Source organism: Phycodurus eques, chromosome 13 (genome assembly GCF_024500275.1).
Source record: "Phycodurus eques isolate BA_2022a chromosome 13, UOR_Pequ_1.1, whole genome shotgun sequence".
NCBI classification, from domain to species: domain Eukaryota; kingdom Metazoa; phylum Chordata; class Actinopteri; order Syngnathiformes; family Syngnathidae; genus Phycodurus; species Phycodurus eques.
In genome coordinates this window covers 8,978,369-9,004,541 of record NC_084537.1, presented here as the reverse complement: position 1 = coordinate 9,004,541, position 26,173 = coordinate 8,978,369, and the positions used below count along the sequence as shown (strand labels likewise).

Genomic DNA, 26,173 nt, shown 5'->3' with positions numbered 1-26,173 from the left:
TTAAGTTCAGTTTTAAAAGCGTGTTACTGTTACTCCACAGCTGTACCTGGGCGTCGTCCTGGCCTCCGTAGTCATCATTACGGGCTGTTTCTCGTACTACCAAGAGGCCAAGAGCTCGCGGATCATGGACTCCTTCAAGAAGATGGTGCCTCAGGTGAGTGGCGGGGAATTAAATGGAGGGAAAAGTCCTTCGTCAGACTAATTTATTTTCCCCGTCTTTCCCAGCAAGCTATGGTGATCCGCGAGGGGGGGAAAGTGCAGATTGACGCCGAGCTGGTGGTGCAGGGAGATCTGGTGGAGATCAAAGGCGGGGATCGCATCCCGGCCGACCTGCGAGTCATCGCTGCCAGCGGATGTAAGGTAAGGAGGAGAGGCAGGGAGGAGCCTGGAATTACGGCTGCTCTTTTTACTCTCGATTCCAAGATGATAAAACACCGGGATAGAGCTTGACAAGAAAGACAGTATGCATGATTTATATTGTATATCCATTAACAAGAAAGTATTTTGTGTTGTTGTTTTTTTTCCAATAATATAAAAAATATATACAGTATATAATATCCTTCCATCCATCCATCCATTTACTGAGCCGCTTATCCTCACAAGGGTCGTGGGAGTACTAGAGCCTATCCCAGCTATCTTCGGGCAGGAGGGGCCGTACACCCTGAACTGGTTGCCAGCCAATCGCAGGTCACACATAAACAAACAACCATTTGCACTCACATTCACACCTACGGGCAATTTAGAGTCTTCACTTAACCTACCATACATGTTTTTGGGATGTGGGAGGAAACCGGAGTGCCCGGAGAAAACCCACGCAGGCATGGGGAGAACATGCAAACTCCACACAGGCGGGGACGGGGATTGAACCCCGGTCCTCAGAACTGTGAGGCAGATGCTCTAACCAGTCGGCAACCGTGCCGCCTGACTTTAAATTGTCACTTTAAATTCTGTTCTCGATGTTCTTTTTTTTTTATGACATTTCTGTAAAACGAATGAATTAACAGTGCTCCAACCACCCCGAAAACAAAAAAAATTTTTCTCGATTTTATATTTTGTTGTTGTTTTTTAGGTTAAATTATGAAGGATTACAGCAAAAACACTTATAATAATGTTCTTTTATTTATGTACTTGTGTTTTGACCTGACAAGTGTATTACCATATGTCACCGCATTTCCTTCCAAAGGTGGACAACTCGTCGCTGACCGGTGAGTCAGAGCCCCAGACTCGGTCTCCCGACTTCACGCACCACAACCCCTTGGAGACTCGCAACATCTGCTTCTTCTCCACCAACTGCGTCGAGGGTCAGTAGGCCACATCTGGACAAGGCTAGCTCTTAGCGACACTTGTTTGACTTTACTCTACAGCAGGACTTCTTTCTCAGATCGAGACACAGATTAGATGTCTGAGTCCTGGAACTCAAAGTAATCCAAGAATCATTTCTACCTAAAGTTCCAAGAGAGGAGAAGTGGCAGCAAAGCAGGCCAAAATTCAAATGTCAGGGGGTGAGGCAGAGCAAGAGACTAGATGCATACTTGGTGTGGTTTAACCATATGCAAGAATGTAGAAATAAGTCTAGTTGAGATTTAAACATTACAACAGAGGTAGCCACTCAAATTTCAGCAGGCTCTTCTTCAATCCCTGGAAGAATTAGTTCCGGGGTGCAAAAGAGCCTACAATAACTAAAGCTGCACTTCCACCTGAAGTTCTAGGACCTTTAAGTTCTTGGTATTTATAGTTCCTTTAACTGAAAGGTTCCAATCGATCGCAGTCCCCACCCGAAAGGTTCCTGGACCTCCTAAAAGTGTTACCCCCCTCGAGGAGGCTCTTTCTTTACTCCTGTAAAAATAGTCCCAGGGTGTAAAACACTAAAGAAAGAAAATTGCATTTCTGTCTAAAGTTCCAGGACTATTCAGTTCTTAGTACTTATAATTCCTGGAACCAAAAGGTTCCAATCGATTCCAGACCCCACCCCAAAGGTACCCGTATGTCTTGAAAGTGTCACACCCTCAAGCAGACTCTTCTTTCAACCCCTGTGAAATTAGTTCTGTGGTGTAAAAGGGCCTCAAAAAACTAAAGCTGCATTTTTGTCTAAAATTCCAAGGACTTTTAGTTCTTAGCACTTATAGTTCCTGTAACTAAAAGGTTCTAATCAGTTGCAGACCCTACCCAAAAGGTTCCTGGACCACTTTATAGTGTTACCCTCTCTAGTCGTCTCTTCTTTCGACCCCTGTAAAATTAGTTCTGGGCAACAAAAGGGCCTGAAAGAATTAAAGCTGCATTTATGTCTAAAGTTCAAGGACCTTTTAATTCTTGGTACTTATGGTTCATGTAATTAAAAGGTTCCAATCAGGTGCAGACCCCACCCTAAAGGTTCCCGGGCCTCTTAAAAGTTTACCCCTTCGAGCAGACACTTTATTCGACCCTACAAAATTAGTTCTCGGGTGCCAAAAGTGCTTAAATTAACTAATTGCTCCTAGATCTAACTCCAACTCCAATTCCAATGAAGTTGGGACATTGTGTTAAACATAAATAAAAACAGAATACAATGATTTGCAAATCATGTTCAACCTATATTTAATTAAATACACTACAAATTTAATGTTGAAACTGATAAACTTTATTGTTTTTAGCAAATAATCATTAACTTAGAATTTTATGTCTGCAAAACGTTCCAAAAAAGCTGGAACAGGGTCATGTTTACCACAGTGCTACATCACCTTTTCTTTTAACAACATTCAATAAACGTTTAGGAACTGAAGACACTAATTGTTGAAGCTTTGTAGGTGGAATCCTTTCTCGTTCTTGGTCGATGAGCTCGTATGCGACGGAGCTCTTGTTTTTAACTACTTATAAGTTGTTTTTATCAAGCATTTGTTTTAAATAAACGTATAAAACAATCCCAAATACTGTGCTGAATAAATGACGGACCTCCATCTTTATAAATGATGACGTTCACGACAACGTGTGCATGTCTCACCGCTGTTCTAAATAAATGTAGTGCAACTCATGTATACACCCGATTGGATTATATCACGTCACGTAAACAATTGACCAGAAATCTTCAATTGGATTGACAAAAAGTCTTCATGTAAACCCGGCTCCTGAGTGTTTGTTCCACGGATAACGAGCCCTTGACCTGTCAATCAAATATACAACCCCAATCCCAATGAAGTTGTGTTAAACATGAATAAAAACAGAATACAATGATTTTCAAATCATCCATCCATTCATCCATTTTCTGAGCCACTTCTCCTCACTAGGGTCGCGGGCGTGCTGGAGCCTATCCCAGCTGTCATCGGGCAGGAGGCGGGGTACACCCTGAACTAGTTGCCAGCCAATCGATCCCTCAGACAGCACTGCATCAAAAAACCGACATCAATGTGTAAAGGATATCACCACATGGGCTCAGGAACACTTCAGAAAACCAATGTCAGTAAATACAGTTCGGCGCTACATCCGTAACTGCAACTTGAAACTCTAGTATGCAAAACAAAAGCCATTTATCAACAACACCCAGAAACGCTGCCGGCCTCTCTGGGCCCGAGCTCATCTAAGATGGACTGATGCAAAGTGGAAAAGTGTTCTGTGGTCCGACGAGTCCACATTTCAAATTGTTTTTCTAAATTGTGGACGCCGTGTCCTGCGGGCCAAAGAGGAAAAGAACCATCTGGATTGTTATGGATGCAAAGTTCAAAAGCCAGCATTTGTGATGGTATGGGGCTGTGTTAGTGCCAATGACATGGGTAACTTACACATCTGTGAAGGCACCATTAATGCTGAAAGGTATATACAGGTTTTGGAGAAACATATGCTGCCATCCAAGAAACGTCTTTTTTATGGACCTGCTTATTTCAGCAAGACAATGCCAAACCACCTTCTGCACATGTTGCAACAGCGTGGCTTCGTAGCAAAAGAGTGTGGGTACTAGACTGGCCTGTCTGCAGTCCAGACCTGTCTCCCATTGAAAATGTGTGGCGCATTATGAAGCGTAAAATACGACAACGGAGACCCCGGACTGTTGAACAGCTGAAGCTATACATCAAGCAAGAATGGGAAATAATTCCACCTACAAAGCTTCAACAATTCGTGTCCTCAGTTCCCAAACATTTATTGAATGTTGTTAAAAGAAAAGGTGATGTAACACAGTGGTAGTCGTGACCCTGTCCCAGCTTTTTTGGAACGTGTTGCAGCCATAAAATTCTAAGTTAATGATTATTTGCTAAAAACAATCAAGTTTATCAGTTTGAACATTAAATATCTTGTCTTTGTAGTGTATTCAATTAAATATAGGTTTAACATGATTTGCAAATCATTGTTTTCTCTTTTTATTGATGTTTAACACAACGTCCCAACTTCATTGAAATTGGGGTTGTAGTTCCAGTCACATATGGTTAGTGCCTCAGGTTCCCGGACCACTCTAACGTACTAGCTCACTTGCAGTGTTCCCAAACCAAATGGTATTTCAAACTATCCAGAGGACTAGGCAGCATTACTATTGCTAGTGACATTATCTTAGCTCTATACTCCTAGTCTAGTCTGGAACTAGTCTATCCCTCACCCCAGGCACAGTCCGCGGCGTGGTGATTGCCACCGGAGACCGCACGGTTATGGGCCGCATTGCCACGCTGGCGTCGGAGCTGGAGGTGGGGCGCACGCCCATCAACATCGAGATCGAGCACTTCATCCACATCATCACGGGCGTGGCCGTCTTCCTGGGAGTCAGCTTCTTCGTGCTGTCCTTCATCCTGGGCTACACCTGGCTGGAGGCTGTCATCTTCCTCATCGGCATCATCGTGGCCAACGTGCCCGAAGGCCTCCTGGCCACCGTCACTGTGAGTATACTGTATAATGTACCTGTCTGACATTATGGTTTGAAGTGGACATTTTATGGTCATTTTGCACATTTCCATGGGTCCTTTCAAGACACATTTACATTTACAAATTTCAACCATGTAATTTAATCACACCACAGAAGCCAGTTTTACTTAAAAACATGAAATTTAATTTCACTATCTATCATAGGTAGACCAACAAAAAAGAACTCATACCTGAAATGACCCAGGAAGTTTACCATTTTGGTTTGAAGCAGCCATTTTAGGCTAACTTCAAAAGGTACACCTCCTAATAAAGGAAAACTAAACTCAACAAGGTCAGCGCTGAACCAACCTTCTTGACAATTCAGCCTTTGAAGCCAGTTTTCCCTTATCAACATGAAATTCAATAGCAATTTCTATCATGAGTAGAAGAGAAGCCATTTTGGGAAAGACATAGGTCACAAATCTGCCAATTTGATATGATGCAGCCATTCCAGGGGTCCTTCAAAAGCAAACCGATCTTCATGTTTTTATTTTCTTCATTAGTTTTTGGTAAAGTCGCACATTGATTTTGTTATTTATTCAGAACAGTTTGGGAAAATGAGCCACATGCTGCTTCACCAAGTCTAAAGACATGATTATGTGATCGCATGTGGCAGGCTGCTCTGGTGAATTTCTATTACGTGTGCAGATGCCCTTTGATGCATTACACCAGCATATGGAATGTGTGTGTAGGCCATATACAGTATGTCCAAGATGGTCCACCAATAGACCTTGCCTTCTTCCTCCCAGGTGTGCCTGACCCTGACAGCCAAGCGCATGGCCAAGAAGAACTGCCTGGTGAAGAACCTGGAGGCCGTGGAGACTCTGGGCTCCACCTCTACCATCTGCTCGGACAAGACGGGCACACTGACGCAGAATCGCATGACCGTCGCCCACATGTGGTTCGATAACCAGATCCACGAGGCCGACACCACCGAGGACCAGAGTGGTAGGTAGGAGGGACGTGAGGGTAGGGAGGGAGGGGGAGCTTGTAACCACCTGCCGAAATTCATCTGTTCAGCGTTCACTCACAGAGAGAGTGAGACTGCTGCAGTGCACGCCGCCGTGCTGATTAATTGAACTGCAGCAGCAGGGGAGAGGGGTGTGTGGAACAGGCGGTGTGGGTACGCCGCCTTCCCAGAGTTCCTAAGTAACATTGTGTGTTTGATGCATAACAATGAGCCGGCTAACCTGGCTAGAGCCACGGATGATAACTAGTTTATATATGTTAGCATGGCAACTATTATCATGTTAGCATTTGATCAGTCTTCATTTAAAATGGTGGCATGCACGAAGTAAAATCCTGATCATCTGTCCTATGTACCTTTGTACGGAGGTCGCTATCTTGCTATATATTTTGGCAATTCTAATTTGAAACAGAGTCTGACTCAAGGCCATGATAAACCATTTTGCTATTTCCTGGCATACCCATTGATATCCTGTTAGCATTTGATCAATTCTCTTTCAAAATATTACAGGGCCGCACGTAAAATCCATAAGAATCTGTCTTAGCAACTTTAGTACAAAAGTACTAACTTGATATATGTTAGCATACTGTTAGCATTTGAGCCATTCTCATTGGAAACAGTATCTGACTCAAAGGCATAGTGTAAAATCCTTATTTTGCTATATGATAGGATCCTAGCTATTAGCATGCTAGTGTTTTGTTAAAAAAAGTAGATTGTTGTGCCATTTTGATGGTTTCAAATGACAATGCAAACAGTTAGCTAGTTAGAATTGTATCAGTTCTCAAAATGTAAGATGTAAAAATCCCTGCTTTTTGTACTCAGGTTGCTCTCTTGCTACATGTTTGCATACGGAATGTTTCCATGATAGCGTTTGATCAGTTCTCATTCGAAACAGTACCTGACAATAGGGCACAATGCAAAAATCATTATCAATCCGCCTGAGTGCGCTTTGTACTTAGGTTACAATCTTGCAATATGTTATCATTCCAGCTGTTAGCATGTTAGCATTTCATCAGTTAAAACAAAATAACAATGAGCTGGTTAACCTGGTTAGAGCCACGAGTAGTAACTAGGTTAGCATTTTGGTAACAACATTAGATTGTCGTACCGGCTGCCACACACACTTTACACTTTATGTACTGAAGTTGCTATCCTGCTACTGTGTATGTTAGTATATGAACTGTTACCATTTGATCAATTGTCATTGAAAATAGTATCTGACTCAAGGCCACAATGGAACATCCTCATAGATTGGCTTTAGTTCTTTTTATTCTCAGGTTTCTATCTTGCTACATGTTAGGATAGTGACTGTTAGCAGGACAGTATTTCATGAATTGTAACTCGAAAAGGTAGCAGTATTTACTTTCATGTAAAAAAGGCCACAGGCCTCATTGTTATGAAAACAGCGGCACTTTTGCCAGTCCATCTGTATTTGCTCACATTCTGCCTGTGAATTCAGCAATCTGGAGTGAAATGAAAACTGAATGCAGGAGGGCTCCCACGCTGAAAGTAAAAGTCATTTTTCCACAAATATTACTTTATATATATATATATATATATATATATATCAGATAAATTATCATACAAATGTTTAAATGTATGTCATTCTTCAAATTGGGGGAATTGAAATATCTCAGTGAAAAAAAGTTATTCTTGTTACTGACCTGTAGCAGTATTCCTGTGCTATTGTGTGGAATCTGGGAGTTAAGCTGCTAGCGTATATATTGCATGAATCCACCATAACAACAAATGAATGAATAAAGTGTCTTACACAGCTCCAACGACTGTTCTTCTTGCAGGTTCGTGTTTTGACAAGAGTTCTACGACTTGGGTGGCTTTGTCCCATGTGGCAGCCCTGTGCAACCGGGCCGACTTCAGAGCAGGACAGGAGCAAGTTGCTATCTTGAAGGTTTCAAAACTCACATACACATACAACAACTTAGCAAAAGTTTCAACTCAATCACACTTTCAGTTTTAGCTGGAACCTTTTAGGTGGAACATGTTCCCATTTGTTCATTGATTAACTATTAGCATGTTAGAATTTCATCAAATCTAATTTTGACGAGAATCTGACTTCAGATCAAGAACAAAACTTTTCTGATCTGCGCTACTCAGGTTGCTATTTTGCTATATGTTAACATTCTGACTGTTAGCATGCGAGCTGTTGCTTTTTGTTTGGGACCAGAATCAAAATGACTATACAGGGGCAAGGAAGCCCAATTTCAAGAAATATTTTCACAAATGGAAAGAAAAGTAATGACAAATATTCCGCTCGGATGTTGTCCACCATTTCAAATTTTTGTCCCCTCTTTTTTTCCCTCACGACTCTCTCGAAGCGCCACAGGTGTCGAGAGCCAATTAAAAGTGCATAAAGAGCGTTGGTACTTTCACACTCCAATGCAGAGTGTCAGCAGAGAACAGACAACCCATCACAGAACTCTATTATTAGGATCTAAATAGCACTTTAATGGAGCCGCCGCCAGAGTGGACTTTAATTGCTTTACATAAAGCTGTAAAAATTTGCCTTTTCAATAACATGTCATTAGATTTTATAAGTACATAAGAGGCTATGTGGACAATGTATGAATATAAATTAATCATGTTGCGGAGTAAAGGAAAGTGAAACCCCCTGAAGTGTTTATGGCAATGGCCTGCTTTGTTCTTTCAATTCAGCCCGCCAAGCATTTACAGTAATAAGAGTCCAGTAATATTTGTTGCATTGATTTAGCCGACTTTTCATAAAATTGATTACTAAGAAATTTAAAAAAATATATTATTATTATTAAATAACTAGTTGATTGCTGTTGGCACGGTGAATGACTGGTTAGAGCGTCAGCCTCACAGTTCTGAGGACCCGGGTTCAATCCCCGGTCCCGCCTGTGTGGAGTTTGCATGTTCTCCCCGTGCCTGTGTGGGTTTTCTCCGGGCACTCTGGTTTCCTCCCACATCCCCAAAACATTCATGAATTGGAGACTCTAAATTGCCCGTAAGCGTGACTGTGAGTGCGAATGATTGTTTGTTTGTTTGTATGTGCCCTGCGATTGGCTGGCAACCAGTTCAGGGTGTACCTCCTGCCCGATGATAGCTGGGATGGGTTCCAGCATGCCCGCGACCCTAGTGAGGTTCTTTTCCTCTTTGGCCCGTAGGACAAGACGGCCACAATTTCCAAAAACAATTTGAAATGTGGACTCGTCGGACCACAGAACACTTTTCCACTTTTCATCAGTCCATCTTAGATGAACTCAGGCCCAGAGAAGCCGGAGGCGTTTCTGGGTGTTGTTGATAAATGGCTTTGTATAGTAGAGTTTCAAGTTGCACTTATGGCTGTATCGGTGCTTCAGCCGTATTGTGCTACAACTGTATTTACTGAGATTGGTTTTCTGAAGTGTTCTTGAGCCCATGTGGTGATATCCTTTACACATTGATGCTGGTTTTTGATGCAGTGCCGCCTGAGGGATCGAAGGTCACGGGCATTCAATGTTGGTTTTCGGACTTGCCGCTTACATGCAGTGATTTCTCCAGATTCTCTGAACCTTTTGATGATATTATGGACCGCAGATGATCCATCCATCCATTTTCTGAGCCGCTTCTCCACACTAAGCGTGCTGGAGCCTATCCCAGCCATCATCGGGCAGGAGGCGGGGTACACCCTTGTCTTTGTAGTGTATTCAATTAAATATAGGTTGAACATGATTTGCAAATCATTGTTTTCATTGGAATTGGGTTGTATCTGAAAAAGTCACATATTTCCCCCAAAGTTAAATAGCTCTGAAAAAGTAAAAGTCATAAGTAAAAAGTTGTGTAGTTCTGAAAAAAAGTAAAACATTTTTAGACACAAAATCATAGATTTTCAAAAAGTTGTATATGTTGAAAAAAGTTGCATATTTCTGTATAAATTCAATCCCAAAAGGTTTTTCCGAAAAATTACCGAAAAAGTTTTATTTAAAAAATGTATTCCCACACCAAAATAAAAAAAAACCTGCAATTTAAAATCCTTACCACTTACTCTTTGTTGCTATATGTGAGCATACCCAGTTTTAACATGTTAGCATTTGATAAAATCCCATTTAAACTAGTAACCGACTAAAGGGTATGCTGTAATATCCTAATCGAGCTACCAAACACTTTCTGTACTCAGGTTGCTAATATGCTACCGTGTATGTTAGCAGACTCTTGCTATATATTAGCAGACTAACTAGAAGCATCTTAGCATTAGATGAATTCCCATTTAAAATAGTGTCAGACTGAAGGGCATGTTCCCAAATTACCATTACTGGTACACTCATATTGTTAACTTCCAAGCTGTTCGCATACTAGCTGTTAGCTACATTTGATAACATGGTTGATTATTTTGTACATTTTGATTGTTGTTGATCATGTCATCCTTGCACATTCTTTATTTATGTTACCAAAAAGTGCAAGGACAACAACATTTGTGGCCCGACTACAATTATCGGTGATGCAGATGTTGCTCAGCTCTACTTTGCATTATTAATGAGAGGGATAATGCGAGTGAACAATGCTCTCCAGGGCGCAACTTTAATCAATTAAAGAACACCCGTAGGCAAATGCTTCCGCTGCACCATGACAAAGATAACTCTCCTTTCTTGTTGAATCGCTAATGTGTATGTGTGCGTATGTGTTTCTTGCAGCGGGAGACGGCGGGCGACGCATCTGAGTCGGCGCTGCTAAAGTGCATCGAGTTGTGTTGTGGTGATGTTCGAAAGATGCGAGACCGGAATGCCAAAGTGGCAGAGATCCCCTTCAACTCCACCAACAAATACCAGGTACTGCATGACATCATTAAAAACAAGTACCTTACCAGGAACGTGACATCTTTAAAAACACCACCAAGTACTAGGTACAATGTGTCCATGTGTAAAGTGCTCTGAGACAACTTCTGCTGTGATTTGGTGCTATATAAATAATATGACATTGACAACAAACACCAGGTCCTACATGACATCTCTAAACTCTCCATCAAGTACTAGGTACAATATGATATTGAAAACAAGTACCAGGATGACATCTCAACCCTTGATGGGGCACTCATTGAAATACTTTGAAATTCAAAAATTCAAACTAAGTTTGTTGCTAGGGGATATAACAAACCTTTATTTCTGCTGGAACATTAAAAAAAAAAATCAGTACCATTAAGAAAATCAACCTTAGCGAAGTTACTATATTTGGTTCCTTGCCCTTCAGTGGTAAGAAAAAAAATCGAACAAGTATATCTACACAAAATACAAGAAAAACACATCTTAGGTAAAAGAACATTACAACAGAAGTACTTGTGCAGTACAACATATGCAGTATCACTTTTAACACCATTAGGCCATTTTTTCATGGTACCCTAATGAAGCACTCACTGTTCATGCAAAGGTGGACCTTGTAGACTCTGCAGGCCACATTTGATCTGAGAATGTGGCCTTTGTTGCTTCAGTACTTACAGGTCTGACGCTTGGCATGTACAGAAGCACGGAAGATTGCCAGATCAAAACATACAGCCTCATTTGGTGTGTGGCTGCGGTACACCCAAACTGGTGGTCAGGCCTTCAACTGATGAAGATGAGCTTCTTCTGGAGCTAGATGTGGCAGGCATCTGACCGCTGGCACTCTTGAACACCTAGATGCTGAAATCATTCAGCAGCCTGCCTTTCACCCCAAGATCCTCATAGTACACAAGCCTTTGTGATAATAACATCAATTACATACGCAAACCGATGCAGGTACCACCTTTTGGACTCCATGGGGTGCAGTACGGGTGTACCAGCATGTCATTCTTATCAATGCCCCCATGTTGGCATTATAACTCTTTTATTTATTTTTTTAAACCCTGTCCTGTTCAGCTGCATGGTTATGCAGAATGGTGGATCTGTCATGGCCTTTGTGCTGGAACAATGTTCCATCATGTCATTCTTATCAATGCCCCCCATGTTGGCATTATAACGACTGATGACAGCGGGACAGGTCGCAAGCTCCTTCTTCTTGGTCTCACTGAAATACCTAATGACTGAGGACTTCGGCACTACTCCTATGTCTGTTGACAGCAGCGTGACCACTTTGTTATCCTTCCATCTGACGACCAGTATACCATCATCACTTGTAACAGTCACATGTACCACGAGGGAAAGCCTTTTTCTCCATCTCCTTGATGGACTTGAGTGGAGGATTTTTTATTCTGCTGTCCCTGTCGCTGAAATTGGCTATAGATTACACACTATATAAGAATCGTTAAAATGTCACAAACTGACGAAAATCACCCATATTCACTAAAATGTTATGCGTATTAATTGTTCACTGCATTGGGCACATGTCCAAAAATGGACAAACGCAGTTAGTTCATGTTTTTCAGTGAACCGAGCGTATGATCAAATATGGTGCCGGAAAAAATATTTCATGCCGGAATTGCACTCATTTCCTCCACAAACAACACATACAGTCTGCTCAAAAATGGTGTCAGTATTTATTAGCATGACTGTATTATCTATTATATATATTTGTCTAAAAAAAAACTCTCACTATTCTGGCATTTACCAAATAGAAATAATTTTGGTAATCCTAATTTAACTAAAACAGGAAACGTTTAGTCTCATTTTTATGTCCGACAGTTAAGAAAAAAAAAACATAATGTATCTTTTTATGGCACCCTGCCAATATTTCACCAATAAAATGTGTGAGTTTCATCAACTTGCCATGGCTCGTTTTGTTGTTTTTGTTTTATCCAAATATGTGTGGAGAGCTGAGCCACATTAGTATTTTGTCTTTTTGCAGAAAAAAGAGGAAGTTGAAATCACACCAGGTATCTTCTGATTGGTCAAATGCCACAAAGGCTAGCTCTGAGGCGTAGAGTGATCTCTTTTGATTGGCTGAGTGAGGAGCACATGCTTTTCGACCTTACTGCGGTACAGCACGGTGGCTATTTGTAGTGCGTGCGGTAATTACTAAATAGTCACTTGCCCGATAAAGTAAGAAACTCCACTAACAAGTCCATCCATCCATTGTCTACACCACTTATCCTGTTCAGGCTTGCAGGGTGCTGTAGGCTATCCCAGCTGACTTCGGACAAAAGGCAGACTATACCCTGAACTGCTTACCAGTCAATCGGAGGGCATATACAAAGACAGATAACCATTACACCATCACTGAGTGGGAACTGATTCCACACTGCCTGCACCAAAGTCAGGTGAAGGTACCACTACACCATCAGTGACTACACCAGGGGTGTGGCTAGGTCTTAACATTTGCCCCCCCCCCCCTAAAATAGGCCTAGCTACGCAACTGGACTCCACTAACAAGTATTAGGTACAATATGACATTGACAACAAGAACCAGGTCCTACTTGACATCTTTCAAAACTCTATCACAAAGTACTAGGTCCAATATGACATTGAGAATAAGTCACATGTACAACATGACATCGATAGAAACTCCACTAAAGGTAATAGGTACAATATGACATTGACAAGTACCAGGTGGACATCTTTAGAAACTCCACCGACATGTACAACACACACCATGGTATCCTTAAAAACTCCACCAGCAAAGACCACGTCCAACATGCCATTCTCAAAAATGCCAAGAACAAGTTACAGGTACCATATGAAATACTTAAAACCCCCACCAAAAAGGATCAGGTACAACATGATATTCTTGAACAAGTACCATCATCAAGATGACATCGTTAAAAACAACAAGTGCCAGACCCCAAGTATCCTGGGGTCCTGTTCACGAGTGAGGGAAGAATAGAACAGGAGATCGACAGGCGGATCAGTGCAGCATCTGCAGTTGTGGTCCGTTGTGGTGAAGAAGGAGCTAAGCCGAAAGGCAAAGGTCTCAATTTACCGGTCAAGCTACATTCCTACCCTCACCTATAGTCACGAGCTGTGGGTCGTGACCGAAAGAAGGGGCTTACAATAGGACCGGGAGGGGCTTACAATAGTGCCGCTGCTCCTCCGCATAGAGAGGAGCCAGATGAGGTGGCTCGGGCATCTGATTAGTTTGCCTCCTGGACACCTCCCTGGTGAGGTGTTCCGGGCACGTCCCACCGGGAGGAGACCCCAGGGACGACCCAGGACATGCTGGAGAGACTACGTCTCCCGGCTGGCCTGGGAACGCCTTGGGATCCCCCTGGAAGAGATGAATGAAGTGACTGGGAGAGGGAAGTCTGGGCCTCCTTGCTAAAGCTACTGCCCCGTGACCCAACCTCGGATAAGCGGAAGAAAAAGGATGGATGGATGGAAGTGCCAGGCACACAACATGGCGTCTTTAAAGACTCCACCAACAGGTACAAGATACAACACGAGATCTTTAAAGGATGGGTAGTTTGCCAAACCAACTTTTCTAGTATTTGTCATGTAATACTGTCTCTACAGTGCCTCAGTAAGCATGTGAAATATGAACTAACATCGTCCACGCATTCCTGAGTTCCATACTTTTTTCTGCCGAGAGGCCTAAAACCAGGTCCTTCGAATTTCTCGAGCTTATCTACGTCATTAGCGAAGATCTCCTCCTTCCCTTTCCATTTCCGAGCCAGTGCTGTCAACATAACAAACACGTATGCTCTCACAAGTGGGTCTTCTACACGGAGGCAACCAATCAGTGGAAAGGGGGCGGGCTTAGACAAATATGGACAAAGCGGATACAAAACTGAGTCAAATAGAAGTAGCTGTCAAAGGGGCCTTTTCTGGACACTCGTATGACCAACCCAAGGTGTTTTTTTAAAATTAAATTAACACTTTTATACTGAGTCCACATTAGAGAGGCAATATGGAGGTCTAAATAGCCGAAATATGGGGACTTTAAATAACTAAAAAAAAAAAAACTCACAAGGTACAATATTAAATTTTGAAAAACTACCCAGCAAGTACCCGGAACCAAAAGGCCTTACTTGTTTTGTACTCTTCATTACTCTTCCACAGTAGTGTAATTGTAAAGCTGCTAATTTAAAATGTGAAGGCACTGTTGCATAAGAGGACCTCCAGGCACGAGCAATCGATCTAAGCGGATCAGCCGCTCAATCCCGCCCAATTGCTTTGATGAGCTTTAATGGATGTAATTATTTCATGGCACTCTTTCCCTCCCACCGCTGGGCTTAAAGTAAAGTGCATGTCACTGTAAATATTTGACATTTAAATCATTTATTTCATTGATGTTTATTTCATTTTGTCGCACGCCGCCGCATCATCACGGGACGACAACAATCATTTATTGATGCTTTCTCACTGGATCTCGCCCCTCTCGCTACCCCAATCCTCTCTTGAAGCTCTCCATCCATAAAGCTGGGGACAATCCTTCCGGTCATATTCTGGTCATGAAGGGAGCGCCGGAGAGAATCCTGGACAGGTTGGTGCATCAATAATGGATCAATGGCACACTCACATAGACACAATGTAGAAAAAGACTCGAAAGCTGCCCTCGGCTTTATTTTCCGTAACGGCCAGCAAGGGGAAATGCTTACAGAAGGTGATGTCATAGTCATCTGCCTGTTGAGACCAAACTAGATGATCAAAGGTTGATGTTTTGAGTCATGTCATAAAAGTGTATAAAGACAAGTTGTGAAATTTACTCTAAATAGCCAACGAAAAAGCGAAACACTTCTATTCTATGCTCACCAAGCGGAAGTCCCACCAATTTGCTGAGAGTTTGAACTGTTTGACGTGTCGGCTGTATGTTTCACATTCTCATTAGCAAATGGGTGTTGTTGTTTTCATCTTTATTTTTCTCAAGGTGCAGCACTATCATGATCCACGGCCAGGAGCAGACCATGGACGACAACTGGCGGGACGACTTCCAGAATGCCTATATGGAGCTGGGCGGGCTGGGAGAGCGAGTGCTTGGTAGGTAGCATTTTTGTTACCCACTGGGGAGTAGATAGATAGCGCGTGCGGGGTGGGGAGGGCATCCATTATCTTTTATCATCTCCTCGGGTAAGAGGCTAGTTGATCCAAATGTCCCTCGTGAGAAGTCCACTGTGTTTATCGCTGCACTCTATCCAAATGAGAATGCTTGCTGCTCTGGCTCAGGCGCAGCCAAACGCTGAGGAGACACAAAATGTTGGAGACACTTTTATAGCAGCTGCACATATTCATCACCAGCAATGTAAATCTATTATATGGCAGACGACTTCATTGATTAGTAGCGGAGGAAATCACACTTTGAATGCAAAATATTGCAATAAATTCCAAATGTACAGACCCCGCCAAAGTACCACTTTTTGTCTCTCTATATTATAGCATTACATTTAAAAACAATTTTTTTTAACAAACACCTCTTTAAATTACATTCTACCTGATGTTTTTTTCTTTCATTTTTTGATAACATCTGATAATATTTTCATTTGAAAATTTTTATTTTGTTATTTTTATTGATGGTGTAAAATACCAAATAAATTCCATATTTAAATCTTTATTCCAAGACAATTATAGAGCTCAAACAATCCATCAACATTCATCAATTTATTTTTTATTAATTTGAATGTAATTGTTTGAATATATAATTAAAATTCATCAAATTGTATTTTTTCTAGTTGACATATTTTTGTTTATTTAAAAGTCTTTTTCAAATCTTTTTATTTCAGAGAATGGGAAAATACAAAAAACTACTTGGTTTAAAATAAAGATTTCAATATCTAATTAAGGGTCCCACCTGTGTGGAGTTTGCATGTTCTCCCCGTGTCTGCATGGGTTTTCTCCGGGTACTACAGTTTCCTCCCACCTCCCAAAATCATGCATGGTAGGTTGATTGAAGACTCTAAATTGCCCCTAAGTGCAAATGGTTGTTTGTTTATATGTGCCCTGCAATTGGCTGGCGACCAGTTCAGGATGTACCCCGCCTCTCCCCCGAAGATAGCTGGGATAGGCTCCAGCACACCCATGACCTTAGTGAGGATAAGCGGTACAGAAAATGGATGGAATATCTAATTCAATAATTGTATTAGATTTTATTTAGTTTTATTTTATATTTTTCATTTTAGATGAATGAGATTAATAATATATAAAATGAGATTAATAATAGATACAAATATCCCTAGGCTAAACAAATAAATATAGAATTTGAATCATATATTCATTTATTATTATATTATTAATTATTAAGGGTACCAGTGGAGACAGGCTTGAGCAGACACACATGGACTGTTGGGTGGATTTTAAGGGATTGATGGAGCTTCAACTGAACAGATGTGGGATTGATCATTTTAGTGATAGGAAAGGGACCAGTAAAGCCTGGCGTGAGCTTGCGTGATTCAGTCTGGAGAGGTCGTGGGAGGAGAGCCAAACCAACTGACTTACCTTGTATTCAGGCGCAGGGGAACGACGCAGATCCGCCAACCGCTTGTTTCTTTCGGCTGGTCCACCCAAGGCGGCCCTGATGTCCTTCCAAATGGATTCTATACGTCGTAGATGCTCCCTCACCGAAGGAACCGCCACAGTGTGCTCTTATTCCTTAACAAGGGGTGGTTGGTAGCCATAACAAGCAAAAAGAGACATACCTGTGGCGGAGCTGGTAAGGGAGTTGTGGGCATATTCCACCCACGGGAGAAAGCTGCTCCAGGAGGCGGGGTTGCGTGCAGCCACGAAGCGTAGGGCAGACTCCAGACTTTGATTTGCCAGCACCGTCTGGCCATTAGATTGCGGATGGTAACCAGAAGACATACTGGCTGCTGCGCCCACCACTTTACAAAACTCCTTCCATACCTGGGAGGAGAATTGAGGACCTCGGTCCAAGGCGATATCAACGGGGGTGCCGTGGAGCTTAAATACATGCAGAACTCGAAGGTTAGCATTCTCAAGGGCAGAGGGCAACTTGGGAAGGGGTATGTAATGGGCACACTTGGAAAAACGGTCAATGACAGTGAGAATGATGGTGTTACCTTCAGAAGGGGGTAACGAAGTCCAAGGCGATGTGTGACCAAGGGCGGCTCGGGATCGGTAAGGGTCGCAACAAACTAGCTGGGGACAGATGTGATGTTTTCCCTTGGGCACAGATGGCGCAGGCAAAAACAAACTTCCGGGTGTCTTTAACCAGGCTGGGCCAAGTGTTGTTGGATGAACTGGATGGTGCGGGTGATTCCGGGATGACAGGTGAGCTTGGAGTTGTGGTCCCACTGGAGGATGTCAGAGCGTCCGGAATTGGGCATGAACAGACAGTCAGGAGGTCCAGTCTTGGGATACGGTTGGTTCTTCTGAGCTTCTTTAAGCACTTGTTCGATCGCCCAAGTGGCCGCCCCAATGAAACAAGAGGAAGGAAGGATGGGTTCCAGTTCGACTGGGCTGGAAAGGGGTGCATAAATGTGGGAGAGAGCGTCAGGCTTGGGCAGAAGGAGAGACTGAAGTTGAACCGGCTGAGAAATAAGTCCTAACGAGCTTGTTGAGGGTTCAAACATTTGGCGGAATGGAGATAAGCGAGATTCTCGTGGTCAGTCCATATAACAAAAGGAGAAACTGTCCCTTCCTCCACTCCTCCAGGGAACAGACGATGGCCAGCAGCTCACGATTCCCCACGTCGTAATTCCTTCCGGATGGGGAAAGGCGACGGTAAAAGAAGGCACAAGGATGCAACTTTTGGGATTTGGTGTCCCGCTGGGAGAGGACGGCTCCTGCCCCAGTGTCAGAAGTGTTGACTTCCACAACAAACTCGGGTGTCTAAGGATGGGGGCACTAGAGGAACGGCCACTTTGCTGTAATCGCTGATGAAGCGGCGGTAGAAATTGGCGAAAGCGGCGGTAGAAATTGCCAAAACCCAGGACACGTTGAAGCTCTTTGCGGGTGGAGGGGATGGGCCAGTTGGTGACTGCTTGGATCTTTGCCGGGTCGGGTTGTAACTGTCCTCTGGCAATGATGTATCCTAAGAAGTGTACAGAGGATAGAGGGAATTCACATTTTTCCGGTTTCAAAAAGAGTTTGTTCTCGAGTAGCAATTTAGAGTCTTCAATTAACCTACCACGCATGTTTTTGGGATGTGGGAGGAAACCGGAGTAGCCGGAGAAAAGCCACACAGGTACGGGGAGAACATCCAAACTCCACACAGGTGAGGCCGGATTTGAACCCGGATCCTCAGAACTGTGAGGCAGATGTGCTAACCAGTCGCCCACCAAGATTGTTTAGGTAAAAATTTTTACTTAACTTTTATGTGCAATACATTTCAATTGAATCATTTAAGTACAGTCCCCCCGCCCCTCCATATTTAAGTGCAGTTCAATCTGTGCATATTAAATTTCGGAATTAAACTGCACTGTATCTTAATGTTGATTATGATGCTGGTACTTGGAGTGCTTAGTATTTTGTTTTGGTGGTAGCCTGTGTAAAAAATGTGATAACCACTGCTTTAGATGACTGAAAATACTACTTGTGGTATAAATCACTTTTTGGGCATTCATCATTGAGTTCCAATCCGACCAATGGTCTGGTGTCTCTTTTTGTCTGTCTCACAGGCTTCTGCCACCTAAACCTGCCGCCATCTCAGTTCCCCCGAGGGTTCGCCTTTGACTGCGAGGATGTGAACTTCCCCACTGAGCAGCTCTGCTTCCTGGGCCTCATCTCCATGATTGATCCGCCGCGCGCCGCCGTGCCCGACGCCGTGGGTAAATGCCGCTCGGCTGGCATCAAGGTAATTGTTTTTGTCTTCCGTCGAGAGGAAAGCTGTTTCCTGCGGCGTCATTTAAATACTGATGAGAAGCCTGATAACTCTTGAAAGTCTCCTCAGCGACTCAGGGCCCGCCACATTTATATATACTATAATATACATATAGACACTAATTTTATCACATTTTTGTGGGGATACATGCAGAATGCAAATAAACGTGGGTGGAAGACAGATATTGCATTTAAAGCTCAAGCATGGCACATTCAAGAGTTTCCGTGCAGGTTGACAGCTTTCTGAAAGAAAGTGAAGCGTGTCACAAGGTTTCCTCTGCAAGTGTTCTGCTTCGGCAACACTTTGTAGGCCCCAGTCAGCACGTTATCGTGACTGACGTGACCTGTTGTTGTCTGTGTGAGCGACTACTTTTGTACGAAGCAGACTAAATACAGTGGTGCATTGAGATATGACTGCTTTGACTTAAGAGTTTTCAAGATACGAGCCGTCGCTTGGCTTTTTTATCCTGAGTAACGATCACAAATTTGAGATACAGTGAGTTTCAGACCCCCGCCGTTAGATGGGGGCAGCAAACTTTATAACATCTGCCCACCATCAATTCACGTTGGTTTCCTTGCAGTAGAAGGACAAGATCAGTTGGTAGCACTGATGCGCCATTAAACTGGTTTGCCAACCGACAATAGACCCCGCAGAAGAAAAACAAAGAAGGACAATCATTATGTTCTATTGTAGGATTTGGAGCTGTAGACAATTACCATACGATCGGTTTACCACTTCTGTTTTGTGGATGACACCCAGCTCTTCCCATCTCCACTTCTTCCACCCTCATCCCTGCGTGCCTGAAATAAAATCCTGATTTTCCTTTCATTTTAAAACTCAACAATGACAAAACTGAGATCGTGGTCCTCATCGGCTCCAAATCCATCCTTGCTAAACATCCCAGCTTCACCCTCACCATTGACAACACGTCTGTTTCCCCCTCCCCTAAGGTTAAGATTCTGGGTATCATCCTGGACAGCACTTCGTCATTCCAAACCAACATTAAATAACATTATCCAGTCTGCCTACATCCATCAGCAATATTAACCGCCTCCGCCTATCACTCAACCCGAACTGTGCTGCCATCTTGGTCCAAATGCTTTTTACATCCCGTCTGGATTATTGCAATTCCCTCCTCTTTAACTTCCCCATATATTCATCCATGAACTCAAAACACATCCAGAACCCTGCCGCCCGCATCATCACCAGAACACCGTCTACCAATCATATCTCACTCGTTCTCCAACAACTCCACTGGCTCCCAATTAAACACTGCATCGCTTATAACATTTTTCTCTATACATTCAAGGTCATTCATAACCTCGCTAGTTCATACAGTAGATCTCTGATCTCCTCCACATCAACAATCCTACCCGAACTCTTAGATCTGTTTCCGCCATCAGCCTCATCGTTCTCCCTCCCTCCTGACATCAGGAACATGGACTTTTTAACCAATTTGATAACTCGCTTGGAAACTCTCCCTTTTAGACAAACCTTTTCACTGTGATTATTGTTCCCATTGTTATTCTGATGCAATGTTATACATTTGTTCACTGAATATTTTAATTGTATATTAACTGTGTTTTGATGTTCCTGTACGGTAACCTTGAGTGGCTTGAGATGCGCCATTAAACAATGTTATTATTATTATTATTATGCACAGTTATGCTTTGTGCTTGCATTTTCTGTGTTTGCAGGTTATGTGGAGTATATGTTTTTTTTTTCATACTGTACAATCTACTTTTATACAGTACCCTCATCCCTCTGTGCCTGTCTCTAGGAAATAAAATCTGTGTGTCATATACTGCCTGCAGTTCCATTATTGTAGCCGGGAGGACGCTTTGTGTTCTCTCTCTCTCACCCCTCCCTTCTCTGTTTTCAGCACCTGTCTCCAATCAGTCTTATCACCACCAGTATGTAAACCTCCCTGTTCCGAAGTATTGCAGTTACTTTCAGTGGTACCACGGCCCATTTACCTCCCCTAAGTCACCCTATTCCTCGTTCCCTTTTTGACTCCTGTGTCTCCTTGTTCCAGTGTGTTTTTCCCCCGTGTTCCTGATCCACGTAATTCCTGCCGCCAGGCCAGCCGCCTGTCCTCACCACTGCCTGCCACCTGTCCACACCGCGCCTGCCAACCCACCTCGGACCACCGCCATTACCTTTCATCAATAACCTATTTATCCTTTCACTTCTACCTCCGACTGGTCTTGGATCCAGGACTCTCTATTCATGTCACTGTGTTTTCCATAAATTTTCTCAAACTCAACAGTGACAAGGGTACATTTACCCACCAATATACATTGGTGGGTGAATGTATATATATAATATATATATTAATAAATATATATATATATAATAAATATATAATAATATATATATATAATATTCCGCTGCAGAATTAGCGCCCTGCGTGAGGAGACGACGGGTGGCTTCTTTGCTCTGAACAGGGTGATTCACCCACCAATATACATTGGTGGGTGAATGTGGGTAGGATGACGTGGCACTTCGGATGATTTTTTCCAATGGCCTTTCCGAGTAGCTCGAGGATGAGCTAGCAGTCCGCTACGAGCCCTCCTCTCTTGAGGATCTTATCGGCCTTTCCAGGTTAATGTGGGTAGGATGACGCGGCACTTCGGATGATTTTTTCCAATGGCCTTTCCGAGTAGCTCGAGGATGAGCTAGCAGTCCGCTACGAACCCTCCTCTCTTGAGGATCTTATCGGCCTTTCCATCCATCTGGATAACAGACTGCGAGAGCGTACTCGAGAGGGGGGAGGTTCGCTTGCGCAAAAACCCTCCCACTCCGAGTGCTGCGTCGTCAGCTTCACACCCACCTCCCGCACAGTCTTCCGTCACTCCCCGTAGCCATTGAAGAGGCCATGCAAGTTGCTAAGACACGGTTAGATCCACAGGAGCGTCAGTGTCGTATCGCCCAGCGGCTGTGTATCTACTGCGGTCTACTTTATTTCCTCATGTCCCCTCCGGCCAAAAGACCAGGCCCACCGCAACCTGAGAGCGTCATGGTGAGCCAAAAACCTCCATCCCCTCAAGCTCTCCTTCTCGCATGACCGTTCCCGCTTGCATTATAGATTCGGCTCTTAACAACCTCATCACTGCACTGATTGATTCCAGTGCCAATGACAATTTCATTCATGAAGCCATAATTCACCAGCTCCAAATTCCTCTCCAACTGCTTCCGTCTCCGAAGAAGGTCACAGCCCTGGATGGCCGTATCATTTCCGCTGTTACCCACCAAACTGTGTCATTCACCTTGCTTATTTCAGGAAATCACCGCGAAAACATTTCCCTTTTTGTTATCCCTTCTCCTGATACCCCATTAGACCTTGGAATTCCCTGGCTTAAAAGACATAACCCCACCATAGACTGGACACACTTAGCCATCACCGGATGGAGCCCTCACTGCCACTCGCACTGCCTGCTTTCAGCTATACCTCCTTCTGGTACACCACCACCCTCTTCCATGCTCGTTGACCTCTCCGGAGTCTCTGGAGAATATCATGATCTCTCGCCGGTATTCCGTAAAGACCTGGCCATTTCTCTACCCCCCACCGCCCGTATGACTGTGCTATTAATCTTCTGCCAGGGGCTCTTCCCTCCAGCCGTCTCTACAACCTTTCCTGACCTGAGAAGAGGGCTATGGAGGACTATATCCATGACTCTCTGGCTTACGGTCTCATTCGACCTCATTCTTCAGTTGGGGCCGGCTTCTTTTTTATTGCACCACTCTCCGCCCATGTATTGACTTCCGTGCTCTCAATGATATCACCGTAAAGAATAAATCTCCGCTTGGAGATTTATTGCAAGCGGAGATTTTACGAGATTTACGATTGGAAGACCGCCTTCAATACCCCTCTCGGAAACTTCGAGTATCTGGTCATGCCATTCGGTTTAACCAATGCCCTTGCAGTTTTCCAGACATTTATTACTGACGTCCTCCGTGACATGCTCAACCGGTTCGTATTTGTATACCTTGATGACATCCTCATTTTCTACCGGTCCGCCGAAGAACACCGCCTCCATGTACGCCAAGTCATTCAGCGTCTCCTTGAAAACCGGCTATATGTTAAACCTGAAAAGTATGAATTCCACCTCTCCTCCGTACACTTCCTGGGCTACGTCATCTCCAAAGGTCAACTACAACCCGACCCTGCCAAGAACCAAGCAGTCGTTAACTGGCCCACTCCCACCACTCGCAAAGAACTACAACGTTTCCTTGGTTTCACCAATTTCTACCGTTGGTTTATCTGTGATTACAGCAAGGTCACTATTCCCCTCACTAGCCTCACACCCGCCAGCTCCCTCGTTCGTTGGACCCCGGCAGCATCCCAAGCATTCAACCTACTCAAGACCCTTTTCGCCAGTGCACCCATTCTTCGCCACCCCGAGCCCTCCCTCCAGTTCGTGGTCAAGGTTGATGCCTTGGACACTGGGGCAGGGGCTGTCCTCTCGCAGCGGGACCCCACGACCCAGAAACTGCACCCCTGTGCCTTTTTTACCCGTCGTCTGTCCCCTGCCGAGAGGAACTACGATGTCGGCAACTGAGAGCTACTGGCCATTATATGGGCCTTGCAAGAGTGGAGGCACTGGTTTGAGGGGACTGGACAACCATTTATCATTTGGACCGACCACAAGAATCTCGCTTACCTCCGTTCCGCCAAACGCCTTAATCCCCGACAAGATCGCTGGGCTTTCTTCTTGAGCAGGTTTAATTTCAATCTCCCCTTCCGTCCTGGCTCCAAAAACGGCAAACCTGATGCCCTGTCTAGACTTTACTCACCCCCCACCAGCCCTGACAAACCGGAACCCATTCTTCCTTCCTCGTGCTTCGTTGGTGCTGCCACTTGGCAAATCGAACTGGTGGTTAAGGAGGCCCAAAAAACTCACCCGGATCCCAAGACTGGGCCTCCAAACCGCCTGTTCGTACCAGATTCTGCACGCTCTGACGTTCTTCAGTGGGCTCATACCTCCAAACTCACATGTCATCCTGGCATCACCCGCACCATTCAGTTCATCCGGCAGCATTTCTGGTGGCCCAGCCTTGTTCAAGGCACCAGGGAATTCGTCCAAGCCTGCTCCATCTGTGCCCGAGGGAAGTCTTCACACCTGCCCCCAGCTGGGCTGCTGCATCCATTGCCTATCCCTAGCCGCCCTTGGTCCCATATTGCTCTGGACTTTGTTACCGGTCTACCCCCTTCTGAAGGTAACTGTCATTCTCACCATTGTCGATCGTTTTTCCAAATCTGTCCATTACATACCTCTCCCCAAGCTACCCTCCGCCTTCGAAACTACTGACCTCCTTGTCCAGCATGTCTTTAGACTCCACGGTATTCCCATCGATATTGTCTCTGACAGAGGTCCTCAGTTCTCATCCCTGGTGTGGAAGGAATTCTGTAAAGCGGTGGGCGCAGCAGCCAGCTTGTCGTCGGGATATCATCCACAGACCAACGGCCAGACGGAGCGGGCAAACCAATCCCTGGAATCAGCCCTCCGTTGTGTTGCCGCACACAACCCTCCTCCCGGAGCTCATTCCTCCCGTGGATTGAGTACGCCCACAACTCCCTCACCAGTTCCGCTACCAGTATGTCCCCATTCATGGCTTGCTATGGTTACCAACTGCCATTGTTCAAGGAGCAGGAGCGGGCAGTGGCAACACAACGGAGGGCTGATTCAAGCGGAGGGCAGTCAAGCATCATCTCCAGCGGATCCAGGCTGCATGGAATGACGTCCGTGCGGCATTGACCCGGTGAGCCGCACGCAACAAACATCTCACGGACCGTCATCGCTCCCCGACGCCCGAATACAAGGTGGACCAATCTGTCTGACTTTCTTCTCACGACCTCCCACTTCAGACTGAATCCCGTAAGCTCACTGTTCCTGATCTACATAATTCCTGCCGCCAGGCCAGCCGCCTGTCCTCACCACTGCCTGCCACCTGTCCACACCGCGCCTGCCAACCCACCTCGGACCACCGTCATTACCTTTAATCAATCAACTATACATCCTTTCACATCTGCCTCTGACTGCTCTTGGATCCAGCCACTCTCTATTTGTGTCACTGTGTTTTCCTTCAATTTTCTCAAACTCAACAGTGACAAAAATACTTTTTTACTTTTGGGGGGCTGGAACGGATTGATGGCAGTTCCGTTCATTTCAATGCGAAGAGAAGATTTGAGATACAACTGTTTTGAGATACGTGCGTGGTCACGGAATCAATTAAAGTCGTATCACAAGGCACCATTGTAGTTCTTCCATCAGTGATCAGGGAAATTAATACTTGGCTATTGTTTTATGTAATATATAGGTTTGTATTTCATAATAATAATCATAATAATAATAAGATACTAAAATATCACTTTTATGAACACCCAGTAACAATTTATTTCGTTATAATCTTAGGTTTTTTTTCTTGAGCTTTTTGCAGATTTTTATTTCGAACTTGTTTTAAGTGTATTTATTTATTTATTGCATTTTTTTGTATGTTTCTTAAATTTGTTTGTAATTCATAAAATATGAATGTAGTATTATATTATAATAATATTCAACATTTTTGTTTGTGTATTAATTTGTCATTTAAAAAAATATATTTTGGCTTTTTTTGTCATATACTACAATATAATACATAATAAACGTGAACCAATTGGAGAAGTTATATAAAATAAATGTCAACTCTAAAATAATTTAAAAAAAACTATTT

At 43.8% G+C, this 26,173-nt stretch overlaps 1 protein-coding gene across 3 annotated transcripts in view; it reads left to right on the top strand.

Moving 5' to 3' along the window:
- The window catches only part of atp1a2a (ATPase Na+/K+ transporting subunit alpha 2a), a 71,018-nt gene that overhangs the window by 17,610 nt on the left and 27,235 nt on the right, over nt 1-26,173 (top strand). For 2 of the 3 annotated variants that reach the window (XM_061694291.1, XM_061694290.1), the window contains 10 exons: nt 41-154; nt 226-360; nt 1,184-1,301; nt 4,564-4,832; nt 5,607-5,805; nt 7,624-7,733; nt 10,477-10,611; nt 15,090-15,169; nt 15,554-15,663; nt 19,257-19,432. In XM_061694291.1, coding sequence (XP_061550275.1) covers nt 41-154; nt 226-360; nt 1,184-1,301; nt 4,564-4,832; nt 5,607-5,805; nt 7,624-7,733; nt 10,477-10,611; nt 15,090-15,169; nt 15,554-15,663; nt 19,257-19,432 — 1,446 coding nt within the window. The remainder of the gene's footprint in view (nt 1-40; nt 155-225; nt 361-1,183; nt 1,302-4,563; nt 4,833-5,606; nt 5,806-7,623; nt 7,734-10,476; nt 10,612-15,089; nt 15,170-15,553; nt 15,664-19,256; nt 19,433-26,173) is intronic. The other variant, XM_061694292.1, reaches the window with a different exon arrangement.